Source organism: Caretta caretta, chromosome 26 (genome assembly GCF_965140235.1).
Source record: "Caretta caretta isolate rCarCar2 chromosome 26, rCarCar1.hap1, whole genome shotgun sequence".
Taxonomy (NCBI): domain Eukaryota; kingdom Metazoa; phylum Chordata; order Testudines; family Cheloniidae; genus Caretta; species Caretta caretta.
In genome coordinates this window covers 5,620,542-5,641,856 of record NC_134231.1, presented here as the reverse complement: position 1 = coordinate 5,641,856, position 21,315 = coordinate 5,620,542, and the positions used below count along the sequence as shown (strand labels likewise).

Sequence of the window (21,315 nt, the reverse complement as noted above, 5' to 3'; positions counted from 1 at the left end):
CCTGGGATTGGCAACAGAAGGTTGTGTAATGGCTACTGGTCTCACCTTGGCTGTGGCAGCCTGGGGTTTAAGTCCCTGCTCCATCAGCAGATTGCCATCTATTGATTTAGTTTTGCTGTTAAAATACCTCCATCCCTAGCAGGGAGACAGTCATTCTCTCCCTTCCAGGAGAGTGGAGGTGGTGATCTAAAAAGACACAGCTCAGTAGAAACCATTGAAGTTTATTTGCAGTCACAATGCTTACACTGTATGCAGCAAACACCCTTACAAGTCAACCAGCAATCTGCTCACACAGAAAAGGACCCAACACACAATCGCCAGAGGAAAGAACAAAAAAAAAAAAGTGGGTGGTGTCAGGGAAGAGAAATTGAAATAAAACCTAAGGACAGTGTCCGGGGGTTAGAGCTGAGCTAGAGATGCACACAACTAGCAGCAACAATAGTGGAAAAGTACAAGGCAAACAGGTTTTCCCATCCCCCCCCTTAACTTTCTTCTGTAAGTAAATTTTATATCCAAAACATTTAATATAGGGATTTAGAAAAATGGATTTGTTTTAAGGGGGATGTTAGGTACTTCATGCTATGCAGACCTTGTTATTAAGAACCCACCACCACAGTGGTAGATTCAACACAAATCCTATGTTCTTGGCTGTGTCATACATTCAGGAGTGCACTATATATAAATATACACATGCACTACCTCAAGGGAAGACATTGCAGTTCTTTTGCTCAGGGGGAGCGCCCCTTGTGTCTTAACAAAAAGGCAGCTCCATGGGGCCTGTGATTTTTTACAAGTACTATGGACAAGCTCAACCTTTAGAGCATTCTTATTCCACCTGCACTTCCAGCTTTACAGAATGGGAAACAAAAGGACAATTTACAATTAAAAGGAAAAAGTGTAGTGGGGCTTCTGGGAATAGGTAGGGGAAGAAGCATCCCAATCCAAAAAAGGAGAACTTGCTGCGCTCACACATTGAGTGGCAAGGGCCCGAAGCTGAATGACAACTGGACAGTATCTGTTACACAGGGTAGAGGGGAGACACCCATGGGCTAGCACAGCTGGATGATCATACAGCATGGCTTAGAGTTCCTAATAACAAGGGGGAAACAGTAACAGGAAGTTGTGATTTAAAGGGGCTTATAAGAAAAAATATACATTTGGAATTTTACTTTTTTTTGCTTCTCTCTACACTTGTCACTAAATATATCTCTGCACTTTCACACCCCCTTGCCCAAGAAAGCTTCAGGCCAGCATGAGACACACCTTCCTCACTCACATACACAACCCTCACTTCAGCATTGGTGCACTAGACTCTGTAAAAATTTCAATCATACTTTTTTTTTTAAACTGAGTCAATATAAACCTTGTTCAAAATGTTATGAAAAAATGTACATGTTTATACAAGGCAGGCTGCAGCAGAGTGCTAGGGTTCCACCCAGACATTCTGGTAGGGAGATGCTGGATTCTCACCCCTGGGCTATGCCCCTCCACCCCCTCCCAAGGAAACAGAAGCACCCTGCCCTGGTGAGCTTTAACACTGCTCCTGTTCCCTCCTCCCTTGGACATGGAGTACAGCCAAACAGCGCTGCAGTCCAACCCTAGGGAAGAGTAGGGATCAGAAACGCCCTCTTATCTTTCCATCGGAAACGTTAACCCCTCTGGTCCAGGCCAAAGAGATGCTGCTCTGTACAGGTGGAGTCAGGGGAAGGTGTCAGCTCATCATGTCATTGCTGTTCACACCATAGGTGGAGTTCTTCATAGAGTCATTTACCTCTCGTCGGAACGCAGACAGGTTCTGAGTGAACCTACAGAAAACACAGACCAGCATGTTAGAGCAGGGGGCCAGCAATTACAATGACTAGATGACACTTGATCTCCCCTTTAAAACATAGCTGGAGCCAGGAGGCTCCAACTCCCAGCCTATAATGCTAATTTTGGGACAAAGATGGAGCAGTGCATGGTGGGATCTGTAGTATCTGCTCATGCATGAAGCAGGAGTGTAGCTACAGGCTACTGCAGAAGGCCTGGGGCTATATGACTGCATTTTGGCCACTGAGGGGTATCTGGTCACGGTGTGTTGGCCCTGCAGGTTTCAGTGAATAGTGGGAAGGCAGCAGAGGAGCAGTGAACACATCAGCCAGTGTGATAATGTAACCTGCAACTACCCAGCCATTCCCTCCACACCAGGGCACGATGCACGAGTATCTAATCAGCAGCGCACACACAGAGAGGCCTGCTTTTCTGCCTGCCAGTTGGAACCAGGGATAAGAGAAGGGCCAGCAGCCCTTAGCCCCTACTCCCATCCCACTGAGCAGATGCACAGGTTAAGATCCCGCACCCCTGCTTTCTGCATGTGAGATGGAGGAGGCTGTCATGCCGGAGTGAGAGGGGAGCCAGTGACAGCTCCATTATTCCTTCACCTCAACACTGGGAAGCCAGTTTGCCTTTGAGTTACTACTTTTGGAACAATTCGAACAGATACGCAATGTGTCTGACCCACCTTAGCTCCATATAGCTCCTGGGCAGGTGCTCAGGTTTTTAGAACCTGGGAGCTGGTGTTACACCAAGGAATTTAAGAGTTTACTCCCACAAGATGAGCCATGTAGCACTTGGCCCCCAGGAGGCAAGAACTGCCCAAGGCACGATCACCCCACTGTCTGTGCACAAAAGCCTGATGTGTCCACGGAGCCTAGCCATTTCCCATGGTGTTCTGGGGGCCTTGCCACATGGAGCAGGTTCACTAACTGTGCAGTGCCACCCTTTGTGGGGAGCTGTCAGCCGCACTGCTTGGTCATCAACCAGGTTCTTTGGCCAAGGGATTTTTCCCATACTGACCTGTCTCTATTCTTGGTTAGCAGGTTGCGTTCAATGCCTTCCATGAGGTTCTCAAAACAGAGGTGCATCGCCTGTTGCTTCTCAGGGGGCTGGCTGTTCACTATACTGTTCCGTAAATCAGAGAAATACTGGGAGGAGAAAAAAGAAGGAAGATCAGCCTTCAGAGGAGAGTGCTGAACGGCAGCATCAATGCTGGCTTCAGCTCATCTCATTTGGGCAAGGGCAGGCAGACAGCGCATTGTGTATTTTGGATGGATTCTAGGACTTGAGAAAATGAGCAGCCCATAGGACTTAGAATTAAGCATGGTACATGCAAGCTTGTCAATCCACAGTCCTGCCAGAGCATTGTACTCCTGCTCTGCAGTGCACACAGCCACACCAGTCCTGGCTCCCCACACCCCAGCTCTGCCTGAGTACCCCGCGTTCATTTGTAGGATACCAGGATGGGCTCAAGTCCTTGGATCACTCCTGATTAAAGTCAGCTTAATCCTGCCTACCTTTTCATTGAGCAATATCAAGCCCAGCAGAGGCCGAGACATGGACCACTGATTCCTGCAGTCCTCGAAGATGATGATATTCAACACCGTTGACAACATCTGGAAAGATAGAGGGAGGTCCACAGAGTTAGGCTGTTCCCTCAAACCCACCTCTTGCCCTGGGAGCATGTGTCAGTATTTACCATCCCATCACAAACTCGCTTCTCAGGTGACCCTTATTTGAAACCCAGGTTTGCCTCTGTCCCCCACTAGTGCTGGGTCGTCTCTCTTTCATTACTGTAAATGGAGGTCACAAGCTGACCCCAGATGTTGAGGCTATAGAGATTAACCCCACTCTGCACAGAGCTTCCTGGACTAGTGACATGTCCCCTATTTGAGCCCCAGCGGGTTGCCTCTTAAGCCTGCAATGCTATCATGCTGTGGTAGGCATTAGCATCATGAGCGCCCATGGATGCTCCCAACAGATTACAATGAACTCCTATGTAGGAATGTGTGCAGCAGCTGAAAGCCATTTTGGGGCTCCATGGCAGAAACTCCCTGTATTGTCCCAAAGCAGAAGAGATCCCTGTCTGGGAACCACCTCAAACTACATGCATACAGGAACTGAAATGGAGCGCATGCAGGTGAGCATGCTCTTCAATCCATTGGAAAGCCACTTCACACTGTCTTCCCCTCCATGGTCTGCCAGGCCAAGTCAGAACTAGCTCAAAGGTGAGCACAAGATCTTAACATTGTTGGTTCACACAAGCAGTTTCCAGTCTCTTCCTGTGGCAGACTAAGGCTCCAGTTCATGTTGTAGCAACTTCCTCGAACTTTGGGAGTCGGGACCCCTCAGGGGGGTCACAAGATTATTACATGGGAGGCTGTGAACTGTCAGCTTCCATCCTAAACCCTGCTTTGCCTTCAGCATTTATAATGGTGTTAAATATATAAAAAAGTGTTTTTAATTTATAAGGGGGGGGGGTCACACTCAGAGGCTCGCTGTGTGAAAGGGGTCCCCAGTACAAAAGTCTGAGAACCACTGCTCTAATCAAACACAAAGCCCGCTTTTTTCAACCAGATCTGCCAGGAGGGGGCAGCATGAGAGCAGCACAATGATTTCTGATCCTCCTTGAAGTCGAGCTCTTGTCTAACTTGAGAGGTGCTGGATGCCTACATGGGAATGCAGTGTGCCATCACTGGGTGTGGCAGTATGGAAGTAAGCATGTGTTGGCGGGGGGGGGAAGGGGCACAGGAGGGACAAGTGTTTCACCAAAAGGGGTGAATGAAGAGATTCCAGTAATGGAATCACTGGTGGAAAAGGGGCAGACCCACCATCCCAACAGATATGCAGCAATTCACCTCGATTTAACTGAATGACAGAGGAAGGGAAAAAGTGTTTGACAGCAAGTGCTGAAGTCAGCCTACAAGTGAGCTGGGACTGATTCAGTCAAGGAAAACGACTATTGGACTGGTTTTACAACTCATATTACAGATCTTACAATCTATAATCACGACCAGCAAAGAGGAAAGGAAACTGGCCAGTTCTGTGTTCACCATGGGTTCTGGGAAGAGCAGTATGAGGAAGATGACAGACTGCAGGAATAAAACCAGATTATTAAATGTATCCCGCAGAGGTGATTATGAACTCCAGGCATAATGACACCAAGGTAGTGTTTGCTGTACAAGGTAATAAACAGCTTGAGTAGAGAGAGCGAAAGGCTCAAGGCAGAGTGTTGATCCTTACGGGGAGGACCTGGTCATTCCCTCATTAAGCAGCAGGATTGTGCTGTTTCTGTTCTGTTGTGAACACTTATATAGCCTCCTGAAGCTTTCTAGCCTCTTTTGAATTGGCTCTTGTGTTAAAATATAGTGTAAGGAGATTACATGCTCACTGCTGGCAGATATTTTTCTGGTTTCAGCTTTACTAGCTATCAGTAAGTTCCACAACACAGACTATACCTATTGGGGTATTTTTAAAATTATATTTAAAAAGTTTAGAAGGTTTTGGCTATTTCTTTCAAATTTAAGTTTAAAAACAGTGCATCCAACGCATGGTGGGAAGGCACAACCTGCTGATTCTTAAGATTACACCAACCCCGGCTGGCTTCAGGCAAGTCGCTTAGCCCCTCTGGACTTCAGCTATAGAGTTGGGGGGGAGCAGTGCTGGGGACTGAGGATTAGCAACTGTGAGAGAAGATGAAAAGCACAGATGAGAGTTCAGCATCACCACTTATGTGGCCACCAGATGGCGACAGCACACTGCAAGAAGCAGCATCTCCCCTTTACTGGTCCCTTTCCTTTTTACCTGTTGAATCATTTCTGGGTGCTGCTGCATGATGTGCAGGAACCGATCACTCTCCTGGGTCAGGGGAGTGGTCCTCTTCTTGGTGCTGCGGGACAGCTGCTTGAAGAGATACGTGACAATGTGGTCCAAACAGGAACAGCAGCCTGTGCAAACCATGGTGTCTATGAGGATAAGAAAAAGGGAAGAGAGTGGGACAAGACGAGTATTTCCCTACATGAGACACAGCTGGGAAAGACCCCAGGCCCATCACTAACAAGCCCATCACCACCTGGCCAGTCCTTCTCCTCTCTGAGGCCTACCCAAGTAGCACAAATTTATCCTAAGCCAGCCAGCAGCAGCCAAGTTGACACACTAATGATTCTCCAGTGTCCAAGCCTACAGTAACTGGAGGTGAAGCAATATGGTACCCTGCATTAGCTCACTGTGCCCTGTTCACGTGTGCAGGACACGGGAAGGCGTAAGCGTCCACCCATGTGTGCACCTAGCTAGGGTAACTCAGCACAGCTCCCCAGTTTGTCATGTAACCAGCAGATGTCTAGCAGGTGATGCTCTCAGCTGCCTGCTGTCACAGTCTGGGTTGGGGGAACTGCCGTGCCTTTTTAGGCAAACTAAGCAGCACATTAAAACTACCGCTGTTGTACACAAGCGGCTCTTTCCCTTTAACAGACTCATTTGGAGGGAACAGACACCATTGGTGCAGGGGTCATTTTTGTTGGGTCCGCAACTTAGTACTTCAAAAGGATGTAACGAAGATAACTTGGTACAGTCACCATTAGCAATATAAAACCAGACACCAAGACATGCATCTGACTTCCCGAAGTAACCACATGATCTTACTGATGTCCTCCCTACCCCTACCGCACCCCTCCCTGTCCATCATCACCACGTGTCATGTTAGGTCTGACCATAGGGCCGGTAATGGGAAACTCGCTGCAGGAAGCGCTATTCCTGCCCAGGGTCAGGGGGTTGGCTGGGTAGGGTCCTGAGGTCACAAGTTATTTGGGACTATATTGGGTGTAGAGCACCAGGAATACCCACTGAGCTAAACTAACACTCAGCCTGTTCATCTGCAGATCTCCATTTTTCACAGCTAGATTTTTCTATTACGTTACCCACTGCTCTATTTAAGAGATTAAACAGAATTCCCCTTCCATATGGGGCATTAATTTAGGGAGGATTGCCATGCACAGTAGAGTTCAAAGTTGTCCTCCTTGTTTGCTCCTCCATGGACTCATTTCAGCCATCTTTATAGACCACGTCTCTCTCTTTTCTTCCCTGGTTATGGCATTGGTCTAGGACACTGGGTTCAATTCCTGGCTCTACGAGGTAAATCACAACCTCTGTGCCTCAGTTCCCCTGCTCTAAAATGGGGACAAAACAAACTCTCTAATCTCTTGTCTATTTAAATTGTTAGTTCCTTAGGGCAGTGACTGTCGTGTGTGTGTCACACACACATATACGTAAGTACAGTGCAAGGCTGGAGCAGCCATCTCTGGTGGCCCCTAGGTACTATCATATACAAAGGTGGCGTGCCATGAAAATTGAACAAACTCCCTCCCAATCTGCATCATAAATAGTTCTTCACTCTAGTTTGTTAATGGTTTAAATTTATGCTAATTTAAACCAAAATCCTTAATCTTCTCCTCATTCCCAAAAGAGCCCGTTGTATGTACCCCCAAAAGAATATAGATGGTTACCTAGTGCAGTCAGACCTTCTGAAATGGAAGAAAGAATATACATGATTACATGGGGCTCTAGACTGGCTATAAAGTTCATGTGGTCCTGGGTAAGAACTTCCAGTAAGGAATAGTATGACTGGCTGAGTTTGGGGTAATCCTGCAGAGAGAGAAAGAGAGAGAGAAAGAGGGAAGAGACTTTAGGGTCTAATGGTTAATTTAGAATCAAGCACAGGACTTCCTGCAGAGCAAGTCTAATCACATCCCTTTCAACCCACTTTTCAACCAATTGGAAGTTGCTCATTGAGAGAGTCTACTCGACTAAGCACTTATGAAAACATTCCCCACGGACAACTTGTGTGTGCTACATTTACATTTTTTAGCTCATCCTGTTTATGTGCTTAGTGTCACACAACAGTATCCAGCCACGTTTCCTTCATTGGTGTAATACTGGAATATCTTTTCCATCCAGTTTTTGGCTTGGTGGCTTAGTCAGCTAACTCCAGTGCTGGACATGCAGCCTTCTACTTTGATGTGTCAGTAGCAACCTATCAGACAAAGAACCCTGTGTGAGCCCTTGGGGCACTAGGGTCAGGTTCTGCTGTAGTAGGAAGTCTAGTGAGCACACAGGCTTGGATAACCATGCAAACTCTCACCAACCCTGCAGAGATTCTGGCCAAGCATGTCAGCACAGGCAGGCAGTGGGCAGAGAATACTGTACTCCAGGCTTGTATAGAAGACAGATGTTGGGCTGGCCTCTAACAAGACTGTGTTCTGATTGCTGATGTGCCGAGAGCTCTGCCAACAGCCTCAGAAGGTAAGGAAAAGTCTCCATTTGCATGAAGTGTTTTTCAGAGAAGGGAGGGATTATTTAGGTCACTGCTCTACAGAGACTTGCCAATGCCCCGGTGAGAGGAGGGAAGAGATAAGCTGCAGCGTAACACACAAGCCCTAGGGAAATGGGGTGGGTGAGGAGGAATGGGGCTGTTTTCAGACAGGACTCTGGGCATGCAGCAGACTGTGCTGAATATGCAGTTGTTCCATCTCGCCCAGAATCCCAGGTAGGCAGGGCCCCGTGGGAAAGGCACAAGCTCACTCATCTGTACAGTTCCAATATTCCTTCAAAAGCCATGGTTTAATTGCCCATCCTGCACTCTTCGCCCTTTTAATAGGGCTTCAAGGCAGATCTTACTGCAACTTGGAGTCTGAGAGGCTCTGCTGTAGAACACACAGAGGATATGCAATGGATACCAGCCCCTCAGAATCCCCTGCACTTGTCTCAGCTCATACAAGGCTGCACTGCCTGCTTTTCAGGAGCAGAGGGAGATCGTGGTGTGTACTGGGACCTGGCAGGATTGGCTGGAGCTGGGGAAGATGCGAGGGAAACTAGACACATCTGGAAAAAGGGAAGATTGCCTAGAAGGATGTAGCTTCCCTGTTGTATGGATGTAGCTGCCCTCTTTCAAGCTCAGCAACTCTGGGGCTCAGTATTAGTGCTAATTAGCATTAGGAAATCCCTTTGGTGAACACCAAAGGTCCAATGTCTCCCTTACTACAGTCTAGCTAGGTTTGTAACTCTGGTCTCCAAATACATTACTGCAAGCAGCAGCATACGGGAAGGGGACAGGACAAGTACAACTCCTGTTTGTCAGAGTGAGGCATAGCTCTCTAAGCAGCAAGACACTGAGGAATTACTTCACAGGAACACACACACACACAGGTGCTATATTGAAGTCACAGAGTTTTCATTGCTCAGTTTGGTATATCTAATTGCGTGGGACCTTGGGCATGAAGCACTGAACATGACCTACAATTGCCCTTTGGAGAGAGAAAAGCAGATGTTCCAGCAGAAGTAGCATCAACATCCTAGCTAAGTCGGCGACACAGGTATGGGTGTCAGCTGGAATCAGCACACAGGGAATGGGCTCTGCAGTTGGCACATAGCTTGTGATTAGATGAGATCTAGTGGTTAATCACAGGTGTGTTGGCTTACCAGAAGATCACTGTGCGGGATGGAGAGCAAGAGCTTAATAAAGGTTTGCAAGGCATTGTCGAGTGCGTCGTCCCCATACAGACGGAAGACACCAAAGTTGACGTAGCTGCCACTTAGCGCAGCCTTCAGCATAGAGAAGCAGATGGAAATCCCCTTGAGCTTCAAGGCATAGACTTGATCCTTTGGGACCTCCCCTAGTGTTAGGATACGATTTCCTGCACAAGCACAGAAGGAGACTCAGTATCCCAGCACCGCTTCCAGCCCTCATCTCAGTGCGTTGCTCCCCCCGAGAAGACTGGGGGAAAAGCAGCAAAGCTGTCTCAGTGACCATGGAGAACGTGGACAGTTGGTGCTGAAACTCTGGGCCAGTTTCATGAGCAAGGCTTATAGCAACCACTTGTCCTGTCCTATGAGGTGACATGTCCCAACAGGAACTGGTTAGTAGCATGGCTCTTTACCTACACATCACGCTGTTGGAGACTGTGAGAGAACTGGTCCGCCTGGCTGAACGCAAGCGTATGGTTTTGCTGATGGGAACAGGGCGGTGTTAATGGCTTCCCTTAGTAGTAGGATCCAGTCCCCAAGTAACTACCAACTCCATACAGAAAGGCATTTGCTCATGTGGAGCTCAGCACAGCTGCTGCTTGGCTTCCACCAGAAGAGCCATGAGCTACCCTCTCCTTTTCTCAATCCCATGCAAAAATCCCTAAGCTCTCACCCCTGCCTGTCTGCATCAGGCCCTGGAGAGAATCCTCCCCCTTTATACAAGCAAGGCCAGTAAGAACTTGGCAAGTTACTTCACCCTGCATCTCACCCCAGTCTCCTCAAAACCCCAGGCAGCACTGACAAGGGCACTAGTCCCTGCTCACCAAGTGACCAGCAATCAGGAGCTGTCAGGGCAGAAGCTGGGGACTCACCATATGTAGTTATCATTTTACTAGTCTCCCGGAAAAGCAGGATGCCATTTGGTGAGGACACATCGAACTGCAACCTTTGGGACCTAGAAGGCAGAATAGAACAGAAGTAAATACACAGCTGCTCACACAGGTGTGCGAAGGAGAAAGGAGTGACCATCTGCTCTGCTGATCTATATTGTGGCATCCTTGTGCTTAGAGCAGAGCATGGGCGGCGAGTTCTATGAGCCCGTGGTGCCCAGGCACCAGGAATATTCCTGTCCCGGGGCCCGGCTCCAGCAAAGTTTCCCACCTCTTCCCCCAGCCCCACCTGGTGCCTCTGGGCGATTCAAAACAGCATGGGCTCAGCCACAGCATGGCTGAGCGGCTTCCTGCATGCTCATTCCAGGCAGCTGCTGGCAGGTCTTTGCAGCCCCTGTGAGGGGGTTGTGCCGCTGCGCGCTGCCCCCGCCCCAAACACCCTTGCAGCCAATGGGAAGCTGCAGGGGCGGTGCCTGGAGACAGCAGCATGAGGACACACCCCCAGGCCTGCCCTGCATAGGAGCCTCTGCCGTAGGGGGTGCCCCAGGTAAGCATCGAACTTCCAGAGCCTGCACCCCTCACCCCCTCCGCAAACACACCCTTCAGCCCCCAAATTTCCTCCTGCACCCTCACCCCCAAACTCCCTCCCAGAGCCTGCACCCCTGACCTCCTCCTGCACCCCCATCCTGCACCCCGCACCTCCTCCCCAACTCCCTCTTGCACTCCTACCCCTCCCCTGCACCTACTTTTGTCCCCAAACTCCCCCCAGAGTCTGCACAGTCACCCCCTCCTGCACCCCCGCCCTCTGCCCAGAGCCTGCACCCAGCACCCAAACGCATTCCCAGAGCCTGCACTCCAGACCCCCTCCCCCACCCAAACTCCCTCCCAGAGCCTGCACCCCTCCTGCACCCAAACTCCCTCCCAGAGCCTGCACCCCTCCTGCACCCAAACTCCCCTGGGTGCAGGCTCTGGGCTGGGGCAAACTCCACCCCAGAGCCTGCCCCCAGACTCCGTCCCCCACCCAACTCCCTCCCAGAGCCTGACCTCTCACCCCTTCTGCACTCAAACTCCCTTTCAGAGCCTGCATCCCCACTCCCTCGTGCAACCTAATCGCCTGAACCCCAGACCCCCCTCCCCCACCCAAAGGCAGGTGTGTGTGTGGAGTTTGCTGGGGGCAGGGGGGTTCTGGGCACCACCAGAGGTGGGCAAACTACGGCTGCTGAGCCCCCGGCCCCTCCCCTGGAGCCACACGCCACGCAGGCGATGCGACTTGCGCCCACCCACCTCCCAGGCTTTCCAATAAGCTTGTCCTGCTGATCTGAGCGGCATGGTAAAGGGTTGGGGGGGATTGTATAAAGGGCAGGAGGTCCCAGGGGGAAGTCAGGAGACAGGGGGAGTTGGATGGGGGTGGGGTCCCCGGAGGGGGGACGGACAGGGAGCAAGGGGGGTTGGATAGGGGTCAGGGCGGGATGTCCCGGGGGGCAGTCAGGGGGTGGATAGGGGGCAGGGGCCAGGCTGTTTGGGGAGGCACAGCCTTCCCTACCCAGCCCTCCATACTGTTTCGCAACCCCGATATGGCCCTCGGGCCAAAAGGTTTGCCCACCCCTAGCTTAGAGCCATTTGTGGGAGGTCAGAAGCAGTTGCCCCAGTCTGGTGGTAATAATGGCACTATCTAAGCCAGACAGCTCAGAGATGGAGACAAGAGAGCTGCTGTCTCCAAAAAAAAAGGCCAGTGCGTCACATGGTTTAAGAATATTAAGATCACACATGCCAGAAATCCTACCTCAGCAATAACTGCTACGTTACTGTACACCGTAACCCAAGGAACGGCGTGGTAGCAAGGTCTGGCAGTGCAGGGACTATTGCCTATCCATACTGTGACGTACGCGCTTGGCAATTAGATAGTTTGCTTCCCTACAGGTGAATACGTTTTCAACTTGATGTGTAGCACGGGAATCTTTTTCCTAGCTTACACCTCAACAAATAAGGGGGAGATTCAATAAGTTTGAGGACTTCAGTAACTCAGCCAGAGGTTATGGGCCTACTATACGAGTCAGTGGGCAGGGTTCTGTAGCCTGCAATGTGCAGGAGGTCACTAGATGATCGTGATGGTCCCTTCTGGTCTTAAAGTCTATGAGGGTTTGTCCTTTCACAAATATATCTTTTGACTTTGGTCAACAGCACCACAATATGGATCCTCAAGAGCAATAAAGCCCCTTTCTCTGTTCAAGTCTAGTTTCCTTCTTGCATGGCTATAACAACGCTTAGTATTGCTCTCGCGTACAGAGTTCTGTTCACCTGGCAGTACTCCAGAGATAAAAGTTTGGCAGTTTTTCACTCACACGTTAGGCAGCTTCTAAATTATCTGAACGGTGGCAGAGATATCTATCTGCTAGCAAAAAGAACCACTGGTCATCTGACCACCAGATGGAGCACCACTCATTTTAAGTGCATGTTTTTAAATTAATGTAAATTTCTCAGATGTTATGGCGATGGGCCCCAGAAACAGGTACTCCAACAAACGAACAAACACTGGTTTCTGATCTAGTCTCTCCACACATTCTCTTCCGTTAAGAGCTTACAGAAAGACAGCTCTTTGGTTTAACTGGGTCATGAGGCAGGATTAATAGGTCAACTATTATATTTGCTTCCCTACTGAGAGGGCGGCTGCTTTTTCGGCTGGCAACCTGCGAAGCACAAACAGAGGGAAATGGAAGAGACATGGCTGGGCAGCAGAGAACATGGTCAAGCCTCAAACTAATGGGTGACAGTGAAGAGACAGGAATTCCCATTTGCTTTCAGATGTTGGAGTCTCGTACCTGTTATGCACCAATTCTGCCATCAGTTTGAGCACAGGTGTAGTGCAGGCTGGGTCGTGGTACCACAATTCAATCGCCCGCTGTAGAATTGGCATGTAGGACGGATAGCTGCAACTCAGAAGCTAAGGAACTTTGTTGTTTCAATTATGAAGAAAAGGTCAGCAGTTTAAACTCAGGTCAAAGGTCTTGCCCTGCTCCAGCCTTTGGAGAGAGGCTCTCTTGCTCCTGGCCTCTCTCTGGGCACTCAACATAGCCAATGGTGCTGGCCGGGGCTTACTCTCCTGGAGAACAGAGTCACTTGTTTCCATTTAAACCACCGTTTGGCTGGTAATATTTATTTACACAGAACAATAACTGAAATATCTTGGGGCAAAGGGAGATAATGGGGTATCTCTGTGCCTGCATCCACTGCTGCCAAAGCCAACCACGATCAGTTTATGTTCACCTTTTCCAAGCAGCCTGCCCCATGTTACGGGCATGTGGCCTCCACCAGGCAGAAGACTCCAGACAACACCTGGAGTCCACAGGTGTTGCTTCTTGATCAGCTTTATTTGGGGCTCACCAAGGTGAACAGGCTACTTCCCAACTACTGCCAGCCCTAAGGAGCAAGAGATGTAGGATGGCATTTTCAGAGGAGCCTAAAGGAGCTGAGTGTCTAACTCCCATTAAAAGCCAGGGGAATTTGGGTGCCTAAAGCCTTTAGGCCCAACTCCCATTAAAAGCCAGGGGAATTTGGGTGCCTAAAGCCTTTAGGCCCATTTGGAATTCAACCCTAAGACTTAGAACTGATTTCTAGTCTCCTTTGTGGCAGGATGTAATATGAAACCACAGGCAGGGCTCCCAAAAGGAGTTTTTTCTTAAAGCTTGAGAGAGATGCACCAGGAGCTGCAAATTCTCTTGACTGTAAAGAGGAGAACTACCAACAAAGAGTTAACTGAATATACAATTAACTGTCTTGGCAGGGACTAGACTAGATGACCCTTATGGTCCCATCTAGCCCTATGGTTTTGGGAGCAACAGCCCTGAACCACGGATCCCTCGATTCTAATGTCTTTAGTGCTGTTGTGGCCAGTGGGATTTTAGGGTGAGGATACATCCACTCAAAGAGCATCATAAAGCTGGTCTTGGCATTGAAGGCAAAAGCTATTCCCCTCAGGTCTCTCACAAGGCCGACCAAGGTCCTCTGAATTGGGAAGGGAGAGACATTACATGTTGAGTGACATACTTCCTGACATTTCCCTCTCCCGGCCTCCACTAGCCCACCGCCCTTCCAACCAAGAGCAATGGGGTGTTTCTTGGGTGGCCTCCAGTCTCAAAAATTGGACACTCCTCCTCCTTAAGCAACAGGAATGCACTCAAGTTAAGCCAAGGCAGAGAGAGTACTAAGGGGTGTCACTGGTTAAAGCCACGCACGGTGTCTGAACTACCCTAGGTGAATGAGACACCTCCCTTTCCCAAATGCCTGGATCCCTTCTTGCAATCATTTACCCTGTCTCTAAGAGATCTGGGTCTCCCCGACCTTGTCTACCACCTCCCAAAGTTTGGGAGTAAAGCACTAAAAGGAAGTTTTGATTAAGTCATGGATGACAAGGCCCCCATTGGAAAAAGAATGGATGCAAAGTCCCAAGGCACTGAGTAACTAAAATGTTTGTCTTGCTCAATTTGGACTTACTTTTGCTTCTTGTTCATTGAAAGTGTTTGTGCTGAACATCTGTGCCACAGCCTCGAATGCAGCGGTGAGGGGCAGCATGAACTGTTCATACTGATCCTCATCTTCCCCTGAAAGAGAAGCAAAGAGGAAACTGACACCTTCCACCTAGACTCCACTTCTCACAGCAGTGTGTGCGCAGGTGAGAGACAGGCATTGAGCGCGCTAATTTTAGGGAGCTTGTGTTCCTCTTGATAAAGATGGTGCCTTTATCAATCCTTAACAGGGAGAAAAGACGAGGGGTGCAGAGAGAACTTCGCGGAATTAAGACTGCATGTGGGTTTGTTTGTCAGAGTCAGCTTGTGAAGGAAAACTTGGCCCTAAATATTAGTGGCCTGCATCTCTCTCCTGCTAGTACAGACTATCACAGCAATCCCTCCCCCTCTCAAGACTTCTCCCCCTTCCTGGTGGGGCTTCTGCTGTTTCCAGTAGCTTTTACTGGCTAAGCCATCACCTTCCACAGTCAAGGGGATTAGAACATTTAAGAGCTCTGTGTACAAGATAGCAACTCAATTTCCCCATTCCTCTCAGGTCTATGAAAATGGGTTGCAGTACCTAAGTCCACCATGAGGAGGCGCCCAAGTGCAGTGTAGAAAGTAGTCCGACATCTCATGTCGGTCAGGTTGGACTGATTGTTAATACCCAGGAAAGAAAAGTGCTCACTCTGTCAATGAAAAAGCAAAGTTAACAGTGAGCGGCAGGTTTACAACAAGGCTTATATATTACAGGTTCATGGGCATTTAGGGGCCCCTGATTGTTTTAACTCATACTCTGTTCTTTCAAGGGCCTTGGCAGGACTGAACCACTCTGTTTACTTTGCTAACCACTTTACTTCTGCGGCTAACCTCAAAGAATAAGCCACTAGAGGGCCACTCTCCCTAGTGCTGCTTGTATTACAGAGATAACATTAACACATGTTCTTTGGAAAGGATACTTGGCCCTTTACCTTTAGTCTGAAGATTCTGAAGTGCTATATAAACAATTAAATCGTGCTACACCTCCAATGAGGGAAATGAATTTCCCCCTGTGTAAGACAGGGATGGTAAGAGGTTAGGAGAGTTGCCCAAGGTCACATAGCCTGTAGGTGACAGACCCAGGAGTCCGGATTTCCGGGCCATTGATCCAATCATTAGATCGGTCTATCGTACAGGTACTTCTAGGAGTCATCACCATATCCAAGCACCTGTTGTTGATATTTCCTCCCAACAAAAGCCAGGAAAACAATTTAATGCAATATTATTTATTAATTTCCAGTAGAGGACCAGATCCAGGGCCTGCACAAGTACAGGAAACCTCCAAGGAAAACCCTTGAGTGCTGTTATAACTGGTGTTGATTCTGAAAGTGATCTTTGAGTCACACCCCAGAACAGCATGAGAACATACTGCACTGCTGGAGGACTACCTATTGGCAGACCTGTAAGTCCGAGGTCCTGGCGTCTGTGGCAGCTGAACAGCCCTTGGCCCATTTCCCCCAGAGGTAGGAGTGTCTATTAGATAGGAATGTGACCAGAATACTAGAATGCTACTACATGTCATCTCCCTGAATTCCCAAAGTAGTTCCAACTGGATACAGCGTTCTTCACTTTCTGCCTTTAGGTTGTAGCAGTGCATCACAATGCCATACATTCCTCCCCAGAGTTGGCTGCATTTCAGTGAGGGGAGTGACTGAGTGAGAGAGAGAGTCCTGTATTACATTTGCAAAGAAGCAGGAATCATTTGGATGAGAGGGACTATATATATCCAGGACATCAGAATTAAAGTGCAGGCTTTCGAAAGAGGCAAAGAGAAGAGAGATCATAAATCATAAAAACAGCCTTCTCCTATGAAGCAAGTATTTGGGAGACTTACAGTTACTCTTCAGAAGCATGTCTGCGTGTGAACACACACAGGACTGGTTCTTGCTTTAGCCTGCATGCACGCACCTTGCACGTGAGGGTTTGTTACCGGAGGGAGGCTGGAAGGGAATGAAAGACTTACCGTGTGATTGTTCAGCATGAACTGTACTGCGCTCAGTTTCACCAATTTCCTAACACTACTGTATGTGGAAAGGGTGTTAAGGAAACAGCAAGCAGAACCAGCCAGTCACTGGACGGTTCCAAGTGCCTGCACAGCACATGTAAGGGAACACTTTCCAGAGGACGTACAAGTTCTACGTCGGGCTTTCTGGCTTGTGAATGGTTTCTCTTCTCAACCACAAATTTTTCCTGACCAAACCCTGTTACCAAGGACTCGTCTGTACAAACGGCTGGCACGCAGCAAGCTGGGGTGTAAATCTACAGCACACGAGCCTTCCACGCAGTAAGCGTCTGTGCGGAGCCTGCGATCGTGCACTACAAGTTCTGGAATGCTCCGGGATCGACTCTGCTTTGAAAGGGGAAGCTGCACATTTCACCCTCCTGCAGACTCCATTTTTATCTTATTTTGGAAGTAAGATGTGACCCCCAACCTGTACTATGCTCTTCGACATGGCAGCAGCACACAAATGCAGGCTGTGGGCAATAAGCTATGAAGTAGCCCTGATCCATGGTTACAAAGCCTACAATACTTCAGCCATCTATTGGGATTCATTGCAACCAGGGTGAAAAGGGTACCAAGTATCTATGCTCTCTTGGCTACTCAGATGTTTGGGGGATATGGGAGACTGCAAATTGGGGAGCGGGGCGGGGGAAGGGTTTTTTTGTTTGTTTGTTTTTAAAAAGATAAGCCAAATTCACATGGAGACACAGCCAACAACTGGGAGAGTGGATGATGATAAAGTCATGCCCAATATTATGTGGCTGGAATTTGTGTTTGGAGATGTCTCTCTCCAGCTCTAGGAAATTCCTAGTGAATTGACAGACCTACCGGAGCATCCATTAAAGATGCACTGAGATTAGCTCAGTGGATGGCAATAACTAATGGACTTATGCAAAATGCTCCCTTTTCATCATAACACATCATAATGGGGGGCCATAGTGCTCCCCAAATTCCACTATATAAGTGTGTTCTACACACCCAGGGCTTTCTACAGAAAAGGATATCCAATGGAGAGGTCATTGAGAAGCTGCAGCGTCTTGGAGGTGATAGGTTCGCATCGACCCCAATACTTCAAGTTGGTGATGCTACAGGAGAGGAGAATAAGAACAGGTCAGAGGGACGGCTTGGATTTCTTTTGTTGCAAGGTGAAATGTTCCAAACGTCACCCAATACCATCTCCACCCTCCAAAAAGTCACAGACATCACAAGCCACAAAATATTGGTATAAAATTACTGTACTTACATTTGGTTGACTAGAAAATTATCCTTCAGATAATCTTCACTACTTGGGTCCCAAGCTACACTGGCCCATACCCAGGCCCTTGGAATTCTGTGGCACTCCAGGGCTGATTTCTGCAGCAAGGGTAAGAGAATTCTGCGGCAGTGACAACATGCAGACGTATGCAATTCTGCACCTGCACCATCCACTGTCAGCTGCAGAATTCTAGTAGCCCTTGCTTCTTCCAGGAGAGCCATTTAACCCCTTGTGGATGTGCAGCTCAGGTGCGCAAGAGTGGACAGGCACCATGCACACCAAGGCAAAAATGATGTGTGGAAAGCCGGTGGCCATGTGCATCCAGGCGCACGGCACTGGGCTTCAGCCTTGGAGCTACTGAAGTGGTGAAAATTCTAATGGTGACTGCCAAAAAGACACGACAAAACCCAATTGACATGTTCAATCTGGAGGCAGCTTCCAAGCAACTAGCCAAGGAGGGAGCAGTCTACTAAAGTGGAAGAGTTTTTAGAATGGTACTGGCACTACTTTCGTACGGAGTTCTGCTATTTGAAAAGAACACCTTGGAGAGAGCAGTCCCCTTCCCCACAGTGCTTTCTTGGCTTGTGATTGGCAATAATGGTGTGGCAGCACACAAAAGCTGAGACTGCTCCGTGGAACAATGATGTCAGACAGCGGATTAAGTGGGCACTGGAATGAGAATCCATCATCCTGGTGTAGCTGGCAGGGTATTACATTTGTGTGTCTCCATGGCCCAGGCTAGATTCCATGACGGATAAATAATCCTGGATGCCGCACAGGACCTAAGCCCCTGGCCACAGCCTATAATTCTCTCGAATAGCCAGAGGTTACTTGCTCAGTCTGAACAACACTGTCTTACATTGAAGTTGTCCCAGTTACACTTTCAAGTGAACCCTGGGATCCCTGATGACTGCAAGCAGAAATACTTACATTTTCCCTATGAAGACACTCAGGACCATGGTCTCGTCATTCAATCCCAGGACCTCAGAGAGACGGCGGTATAGCTGGAAGGAACAGAGCAACGCAAGTTAAAAAGAAGCCAATGGAATTAGTGATACTTTCGCTGTAAGAGGCTGGGGCTCTACTGGGGATGCAGCCTGAGTTTAAAAATAGCTATTTCATTTCCCTGAGAACTAGGGCCTCCGAGCAGTTAAGCATGGAGAGCATTTGATCCACGACCCACATTTATGAAGAGACACGATAGCTCTTATTCATTTTCTTCCCCGCTCCATGCAGCACTGACCCAGGGATCTGTCTAGTTCATGCTTTTCAAGACCACCAAGAGAAGGTTCCTGCCCTGAGGCACTCACATTCTTACTCAGACTGATATGCTACGTGGGGTAACAGGTCAAACAAGAGAAGAAAACGTTGTTGACCTGTAAGATTTTTCAATCCTCCTTTTCATTCTAGCAAAGTTTATCCCCAGCCAGGCTCACAGCAGCTACAGATGCTGTATACAAAATCTGGGCATTCACTTTCTTTCTGAGAAGGGGGATTCCAATAGCTGCAATACTAACGCGGTTTCTCTGCTGACAGCAACGAGTACAAAGAAGCAATGAACTCTGCACTCATATCCCTGTGATCTAGCCCCACTCTCAAACACTCCTAAGCCCTCTGCACCTTCAGAAGCAAGAGTGTCACCCTGGTGCTTTAATCCGTGCCCCTGAGCCCATAATTCAGTATCGCCATCAGAATGGCTGAGTGTCAATTTTTGGAATAAAAATGGCATCGTTTCTCTCAACTCCCTTTTCCTGGGCTACTTTAAGCTCCAAGTACACCAATGTTAACTTCCAGTGTATCTTGTGAGAGAACACACAGCAGAAAAAGTGAGAAAGGCCCACTTCCATAAACCCTTCCTTGTCTGCAAAAACTGCCCTTTTAGGCAGCCAACGTACCATGTTTCAAATCAGTGCAAAGGCTAGGGGTTTTTCAGAATGTCTGGAAAAAATTCCAGTAGGTTTTAACCAAGTATCTGAACCCTACCCAGCCCTAACACCTCTCAGATACTTATATGGCCCCCCATTACCCTAAACACTTTGAGGCATTCAGATCCTAATGCATTTTCCCCCTCATGTCACCCCTGTGAAGTAGGGCAGGGCTATTAACTCCCATTGTACAGATGGGGAACTGAGGTACAGAGAAGCTAAGTGACTTGCCTAAGGTCACACAGGAAGCCTGTGGTGGAGCAGGGATATGAACCCCAGGTCTCCTAAGTCCTAGGTTAGTGCCCTAATCAGACATTATCTTACTGACAAGCAGCGCCAAAGCTGCACTGCTGAAGCTATCATTGTAAGACTGGGTATGTAGAAGGCAGGAAGGATGGGGGCTTCTAACAAGCTTTTTCTTACAAGACAAGAGCAGATTAAGGTCTAGCAGCTCATATGCCAAAAGATGTGAAGACATTATGGTAGCCAGCAATGCCTCAAGGCTGCATGGTAGAGGGAATTACCTTGGAGGATTTCTGCACCTGGTCTCCAATGTAGATCTTTCGGAACTGCTCAAAGAAGCTCAGCATGGCAAGCTCCAGTTTCTCGTTCCCAGCCTGTGCCAGGCGAGAGTCTGTCAGGTTCATCAACTGCAATACCCTGAAGGGAGGGAAAGAAGCAGCAACAGATCTACCAACCACTCTAGGAGGACAAGAAATACCAGCCTGCCTGAAGACTGACAAGGGTGAGCAGAAAAGTGATTTCAGGCAGCTGGTATCATTTCGAATCTGCGTATGGCTGAGAACCCCTTTTTGCTCTCTAGGAGGTGGCATGGTGGGCCAAGAGTGATCGAAACACAGGAATGACATTACCTTAAACTAAAGTAGACGACCAAGAGTCAAGCCCCCCGCTCCCTTATGCGGAGGAGCCAGCAGAAGGCCTATGCACCACTTAAGTCCCACTTAAGATACGGGGCAGGGGGTGGGGAGGGGAAAAGGAGAGGAGACACAGGCCTTGGTGCCTGCCCTCCACACAGAGGGGAATTTTCACCCCCTACAGAGCTTATCAAATGCCAAAGTTCAGTATGTTCTCCAAGATACCCCCTGAGCAGAAACCTCCAGCTCTCATTACAAGACTGAAGAGACATTTAAGTGGGCACCTCCATCCCCCACTGATTTTTGTTATAGCCACGTAGGGCTTGTGGATAATGCCCATGAATGATCTACTGGGGTAAGAAAGGTTTTCACTGACTGAGGTTATAAACCCATGGGGGGGCGGGGAAGCAAAGGACAACTCTTTTTTGGAAGGTGGCCCAAAACTAATAGGGGGAGAAAAGATCCAAGTAAACAGACTAATATGAGAAAGTCTC

General features: G+C 48.6%; 1 protein-coding gene across 3 annotated transcripts in view; it reads right to left on the bottom strand.

The window, feature by feature from the left end:
• Positions 1-205: 205 nt before the first annotated feature.
• The window catches only part of XPO7 (exportin 7), a 76,476-nt gene continuing 55,366 nt past the window's right edge, over positions 206-21,315 (bottom strand). For 2 of the 3 annotated variants that reach the window (XM_075123464.1, XM_075123465.1), the window contains exons 14-28: positions 20,471-20,606; positions 18,952-19,025; positions 17,771-17,851; positions 16,728-16,791; positions 15,306-15,414; positions 14,715-14,821; positions 14,137-14,225; positions 13,043-13,150; positions 10,206-10,288; positions 9,289-9,503; positions 7,317-7,455; positions 5,620-5,780; positions 3,333-3,431; positions 2,836-2,963; positions 206-1,805 (exon numbers count right to left, since the gene is read on the bottom strand). In XM_075123464.1, coding sequence (XP_074979565.1) covers positions 1,712-1,805; positions 2,836-2,963; positions 3,333-3,431; positions 5,620-5,780; positions 7,317-7,455; positions 9,289-9,503; positions 10,206-10,288; positions 13,043-13,150; positions 14,137-14,225; positions 14,715-14,821; positions 15,306-15,414; positions 16,728-16,791; positions 17,771-17,851; positions 18,952-19,025; positions 20,471-20,606 — 1,687 coding nt within the window. In that variant the 3' untranslated portion in view covers positions 206-1,711. Of the gene's footprint in view, positions 1,806-2,835; positions 2,964-3,332; positions 3,432-5,619; positions 5,781-7,316; positions 7,456-9,288; positions 9,504-10,205; positions 10,289-13,042; positions 13,151-14,136; positions 14,226-14,714; positions 14,822-15,305; positions 15,415-16,727; positions 16,792-17,770; positions 17,852-18,951; positions 19,026-20,470; positions 20,607-21,315 lie in introns of those variants that run through there. The other variant, XR_012666149.1, reaches the window with a different exon arrangement.